General features: G+C 50.4%; 1 protein-coding gene across 2 annotated transcripts; it reads left to right on the forward strand.

Annotated features, from left to right (window-relative positions):
- Window positions 1–933: 933 nt before the first annotated feature.
- Window positions 934–5,581, forward strand: Psrc1 (proline and serine rich coiled-coil 1). Of its 2 annotated transcripts, none has more exons than XM_021158864.1 (8): window positions 934–1,019; window positions 1,358–1,407; window positions 1,496–1,553; window positions 2,089–2,527; window positions 3,632–3,746; window positions 3,839–4,075; window positions 4,629–4,746; window positions 4,949–5,581. In XM_021158864.1, the coding sequence occupies exons 2-8, from the start codon at window positions 1,389–1,391 to the stop codon at window positions 4,950–4,952; spliced, it is 990 nt and encodes a 329-aa protein (XP_021014523.1). In that variant the 5' UTR covers window positions 934–1,019; window positions 1,358–1,388; the 3' UTR covers window positions 4,953–5,581. The 2 variants fall into 2 exon arrangements, with proteins under 2 accessions (XP_021014523.1, XP_021014522.1); XM_021158863.1 differs by having other exon boundaries at window positions 963–1,050; window positions 4,949–5,509.
- Window positions 5,582–6,138: the final 557 nt, after the last annotated feature.

Consider the following 6,138-nt stretch of genomic DNA (forward strand, 5'->3'; position numbering starts at 1 on the left):
CTTCAAGGTCATCCTTGGCTAATTCAAAGGCCAGCATGAGCTACCTTAGAAAATAGCAAAAAACAAAGGGAAAAGAGACAGAGGGTGTGTGTGTGTGTGTGTGTATCAATGAATGGAGAGGAGTGGTCCGGTCATAGCCAGTCAACAACATTCACAACAGCAAAGGCTTCTTTCCACCTGAAGCAGGCCTAGGGTAGAAGGTGGTAGCATATCCAGTGACTGTGCTCTAAGGATCCGCCAGACCATGCTATTTGCTGAACCTTTACAGGCCCACCATTAAAGTGCACACATCTCCAGCATCCTGGCGAAGAAATAAATTCTTCACACGAACAAGATCTCTAGCAATAGGTAATCCTTTTGCACTTAGGGAGCACAGCTCTGACATCTTTTATTATTACTACTACTTACTGTTTGCCTGGAAGAATGACTTGTTATTTATTTAAACTCTTAAATAGCTGCTCATACTCATCGTTTGGGGGTTGGGGTTGAATCAGGAAGAAAAAAATGCCAGATATCTCAGAGAAGTGGCCTTATGCTAAATGAAGAATTCTTGTGCCTCCGGTGCTGGAGAGATGGTCTATTTGGTGGTCTCTGCAAGTACGCGAGAAACCCAGCAAGGAAACCCAGTCTCAGATGCTGGAATCCAGGAGGTGGGGGAAGAGGCGGGGCTCCAAGCCCACATTGGTTCGACAGTTCTCCCCTTGTCTGACTCGCGGTAAGGAGGCGCTCCGGTACAGGCCACCGCGCACTCACGGCTCCTCCCGCCGTCCCGCTGTAGCCCCCCACCCCGTGGAGTCTTTTTGGGAAGTGCCCTTTGGTCCAAGCGATGATCTTCTCGGGCTGACATCCCGACTGCTCCCGCCTCAGCCCCGCCCCCTTGGACTCACCAATCGCTGTGCGTTTGTGGCGGGACTGGGTGGAGCCTAAGAAATTCGAACGAAGCTCCGCCCCTCGGGAGCCCATTCCCGGGAACTGGGAGATTGTAGAAGAAAAGCTTCCTGCGTAGACTGTGAAACGAGGTGGGGAGTGGAAACCGACTGTGTGCTGGAGGTGTGGCGGGGATGTGGTGCCGCGGAGTGGAAAATGGGTGGGGAAGGGGGGAGCGAAATTCCGGATAATAGTAAGGATGGAGGTGGAGCTGACCGACTGAGGAGAGGCCAGGGAGCAAGTTGGCGGATTGCACATCAGGTGTCGAGCTTTCTGCACCTTTCCCTAATATAATGGACTAGTTTCAGGGACACGTGCTGATCCTGCTTTACCACCACCATGCCTCTTCACCCCAGCTAATGCACTCCGAGTCTTGATGGGGCCCTAAGGCAGGATGATAGACACCTGAGGTAGGCATGTTTTCTTTCAGGTCTAAGCCGACTCACTTATGCTGGCTGAGCATGGAGGATCTGAAAGAGGGTAAGGAAGCCATGGAGGGAGGAACAGGGCCCTGAGAGTCTGTCTGTCAAGAGCTGATAGCTGGCATTTATTCTTCTCATTCCTTCAGATATCAAGTTCATTGTGGACGAGACCTTGGACTTCGGAGGGCTGTCTCCATCTGACAGGTACTAGCCTATTTATCCATTTATTATTTTCCTCCGGCAATACATCTGTAACCCTTTACTGCTAACTTATGGGCCTCTAGAACCGTTGTTGGTAATCTAGCAGAGTATGGTACCCTCTGATGGCAGTAGTCTGGTAGAATTGGGCCTCTAGAACACATGCTGGTGAGAACGGAGAAGCTGTAGGGAAATTTAGGGGTAAATGTAAATGAAAGATGAATGTCCTTGGGCATGTTGAGGCATGCCCTGCAGACCACCCCCACACCCCTAGGATAGACTAGAGTGCAGAGAGGGGGAGGGAGAGAGGGGAAGAGAGAGACAGAGAGAGAGAAGGCAGGAGGGATTTTGAATTTGAGATCATTCTGGGCTATAGAGTTGAGACCTTGTCTCAGAAAATGGGAGTAGAACCAAGTTTTCCTCACCTAAAAAGCAGTTCTCATGGCCAAAATGGAGTCAGGATTGGGGACTGTCCCCGACTCGTCTACAGGAATGCCTTCTGCTAGCTGTTGTCCAGCATGGTGCCATATTTGTTTTTCAGTCATGAGGAAGAAGACATAACAGTATTAGTGAGTCCAGAGAAACCACTTCGACGGGGCCTCGCCCATCGGAGTAACCCGAATGAAGTAGCTCCCGCCCTCCAGGGTGTTCGGTTCAGCTTGGGCCCCCTCAGCCCAGAGAAGCTGGAGGAGATTCTTGATGAAGCCAACCGCCTGGCGGCTCAGCTGGAGGAGTGTGCCCTGAAAGATCGGGAGAGGGCTGGTACAGGCCCTGGAAGGCTCAGCCCCAGAGGGAAGCCCAGCCCTCGGCGGGAGACCTTCGTCCTGAAGGACAGCCCTGTCCGAGATCTGCTGCCCACCGTGAGTTCTTGGAGCACCCCGCCTCCAAGCAGCCTAGCTGGGCTCCGGAGCAGTGATAAAAAGGGGTCAGCCAGGGCTGTCCGGGTGGCATCTGGAAAGAAGCCCTCCAGCATAAAGAAGGTGAGTGTGGGGAGTGGGCACCCACGTGCACACCTAGACAAGGTGCAGGAGACACTGAAGGCGCAGTGTCGTTCCCATACTGGGCAGAGGAAGACAGTTAATTAACCCCTGGAATTTTTAGGATTAAGCAAATTGGGTTGGAGACCTGGCCAAGTGGCTAGTGTTTGCCCAGCCTAAACAAAGCCCTGGGTTGGATTCTCCAGCATCACAGGAATGGATGTGGCAAATGTAAATTCAGGGTCACTCCCAGGGGGGCTATATGCTGAGCTTGAGACCAACCTGGGCTACTTGACTCCCTCATTTAAAACAAAACAATAACGACAATAATAATAATAATAGGTTGGTGGGTGGCTCCGTGAGTAACAGCATTTTCCATCAGGGATGATGAAGCTGAGTTCAAGCCTTGTGACCTACATGTGAGGACTGTGATGAGCACACTCCCACATGCTGTCCTCTGACTTACACATGCACGCTGCCACATATGTGTATGTCACATACAGTAAAGAAATAAGTATAAAGTGACTTTAAAAAAAAGAAAGTAGCTGGGTGGCAGTGGTGGCGCACACCATTAATCCCAGCACTCTAGAGGCAGAGGCAGAGGCAGGCTAATCTCTGAGTTTGAGGCCAGCCTGATCTACAGAGTGAGTTCCAGGACAGCCAGGGCTACACAGAGGAACCCTGCTTTGAAAGAGAGAGGGAGGGCTGGAGAGATGGCTCAACAGTTAAGAGCACTGACTGCTCTTCCAGAGGTCCTGAGTTCAATTCCCAGCAACCACATGGTGGCTCACAACCATCNCACAACCATCTGTAATGGGATCTGATGCCCTCTTCTGGAGTGTCTGAAGACAGCTACAGTGTACTTACATATAATACATAAATAAATCTTAAAAAAAAAAAAAAGAAAGAAAGAGAGAGGGAGAGAGAGAGAGTATGAGAGAGAGAGAGAGTGGGAGGGAGGAAGGAAGAAAGGAAGATAGATCTTGCTGGCTGATATCTTCCTTACAGGTTCTAGACAACGCCCTACCTACTATCTCCTCTCCTTAAGGCAGCAGAACACAGACTGCCTCCACTCTGGTTCTTTTTTTCTTCCTTGTTCTGTTTCAGGAATCACCCACTTGCAATCTGTTCCCTGCATCCAAAAGCCCAGGGCGCTCTCCTCTTGCACAACCAATTCTTCCACCTCGGCGGAAAACTGGGTCCGGTGCCCGGACAACAGCAAGTGAGACCCAGGCAGCAAAGATGTGGGCGAGGCTGATAAGGGGAAGAGAGGAGCTGAGCCCCACCCTGACCTGACTACACTCCTGTCCACAGGCCCACCAATTCCTGTCAGACCAGTTCCACAGTCCTCAGCTAGCAACTCCCAATGTTCATCCCGGCTCCAGGGAGCAGCTGCCAAGTCTTCCAGTCGACTCCCTGTCCCCTCAGCCATCCCCAAGCCTGCCACCCGAGTGCCACTCACTGGGCGGAGTCTACCACCTGGAAAAGGTGCCCTAGCTCCAGATTCTCTCTCAACTCAGAAAGGACATCCAAGCGCCATAGGGCACAGAGGTAAGATAGAGTGAACAAATAAATGGTCAGGCTAACATGGTGGCACATTTCTGTAGTCTCAGCACTCAGAGGGTAGACACCAGAGAATAAGAAGCTCAAGGCCAGCCTTAGCTATATAAAACCATGTCTCAGGAGAAAAAGAAAAACAAAATAGAGTCGGGCAGTGGTGGCACATGCCTTTAATCCCAGCACTTGGGAGGCAGAGGCAGGCAGATTTCTGAGTTCAAGACCAGCCTGGTCTACAGAGTGAATTCCAGGACAACCATAGCTATTATGGGGAGATCCTGTCTCAAAAAACAAAGAAACAAAACAAAAGCAGAGAACCTTAGATAGAAGAATGTCTGCGGTGACACAGCTTGATCTTCCCCCCCTACAGCTGTAACTGCTGTTTAACACTATCTTCAGGTAGGAAAGTTGTGATAAGGAGGGAATGCCTTGCTTTCTACATGGCTCATGGTTTTACCTTGGTCAGGAAACGCATACCTTCATCCAGTCTTTCTGATGATGTCAGCTGAGCTTCGTTCTAACTCATCTCTTGTTAATTTCCATCAAGCCTCTGTTTCCCAGAAAACAAATCTTCCAACCACCAGTGCCGCTCGAGGCAGGGCCACCAGTGCCGCTCGAGGCAGGGTGCAGCCCCTCAGGAAAGCTGCAGTCCCTGGACCGACTAGGTAAGTAAGACTGTTCCCTCTGTTCTCATCACGTGGGCTTCCAAGCTGCGGTGCACACAGCATCCTCGAATTCTGTGTTGAGTGGGGAGGAGAGGGGTGAGGGGTGCTACTCTCCCATCCTGAGGGGGTGTGAATTTGGCTGGGTACCAGACAGGTTCTGGAGGAAGAAGGTGTTTTAAAGCAGCCCGCCCGCCCCTTTCAGGTAAGAAGAGCAGGCCAGCAAACAAAGACTCAATAGCAAGCCACTGCCATCTTAGCCAGCAGTCTGGACTCTCCTCTGCCAGCGGTCCCTAACTCCAGTCGCTCTGTGCCCAGAGATGGGAGGAAGAGATGCCTCCAGGGCTGACCTCTGAAGTAGAGACTATGGAGGATCGGGTGCCTTGAGTTTGAGGAGACTCAACCCCACCCTGCCCTGCCCTGAAAGAAGAAGAGAGGGGCAGAGGTCATCTGCCCGTGAAGAAACTCACAAACAAAATAATAAATGCAGGCAGAGTGACCTATCTGTCTCCTTCCATCTTGTGGTCAGGACTAGAGAGCTTGATCTTCTACCACGGTTCACTGGCCATTCCCATATGAGCCGCCTTAGGAGCCCGCCGGCTCCGCTCTCTAGGACAGGTCTTCCTGACTGGATTCTGGCCTGTTTGGAAAGGCTAGGAGGACAGCTGATGTCCAGAACTTGTTTCCTATGAATTCTATGACTTCTCACAGGCCAATCAGTTATAAGCTTACTCACATCTTCATATTTTTCTTAAATAAATGAATTTAAAAAAATGTTTTTTCTGTATATCTGAAAGTAGATTTTTAACAGTTTTAAAATAAGCATCTGTGTAATTCTAGTGAGCTCTCAGGCACAGGCCCTAGGGATTTGAACCTCCAGCTCCTCCAGCCGTGACTAGTCCCTTGGTGCCCTTCGATCGCAATCAAGTCTCCTTTCTGCAGTTCAGTGTTTACAGATTGTCCAGATCAAAGTTAACTGAGGTCTCACCTGTAGTGCCTGAGGCTGTCATGGTAGGAAGTGAGTCTCCTGTCACTCCTTAGACTTAACTATTATTTCCCACAAGACAATGGAACCCCTTAGGGGATAGAGGCCCTTTGTTGGTGTTGCTTCTGAGGTTGCCTCTACCTCACGCCTTTAGAGTTGCCTGTGCTCCCTCTCTGCTCCTCTGCTGGATCCGAGGGCTGGCATCACAATTTAGTAACGCTGACTGTGCCCTTGGGTTATAGCTTGTCTGGTGGAACACTGCAGATAGGACACATGGTAGTGGGTACTTACTGAAAACAGAATAAGGTTTTAACAAGCCCAGCTTAGGATCCGGTTTGTAGCCTTTGACTCACTCTTGCAGTCAGAACTAAATCAGTCCTTTATGAAGAAGAAACGTCTCTAAGGGCAAC

The sequence above is a fragment of the Mus caroli genome, chromosome 3, assembly GCF_900094665.2.
Source record: "Mus caroli chromosome 3, CAROLI_EIJ_v1.1, whole genome shotgun sequence".
Lineage (NCBI taxonomy): Eukaryota > Metazoa > Chordata > Mammalia > Rodentia > Muridae > Mus > Mus caroli.

Excerpts from the sequence above, each read along its gene's own strand:
- Psrc1 (XM_021158864.1), top strand. Across the intron at positions 2,528-3,631 it reads AGCCCTCCAGCATAAAGAAG|GAATCACCCACTTGCAATCT; the intron begins GTGAGTGTGGGG and ends GTTCTGTTTCAG. Across the intron at positions 3,747-3,838 it reads CGGTGCCCGGACAACAGCAA|GCCCACCAATTCCTGTCAGA; the intron begins GTGAGACCCAGG and ends TCCTGTCCACAG.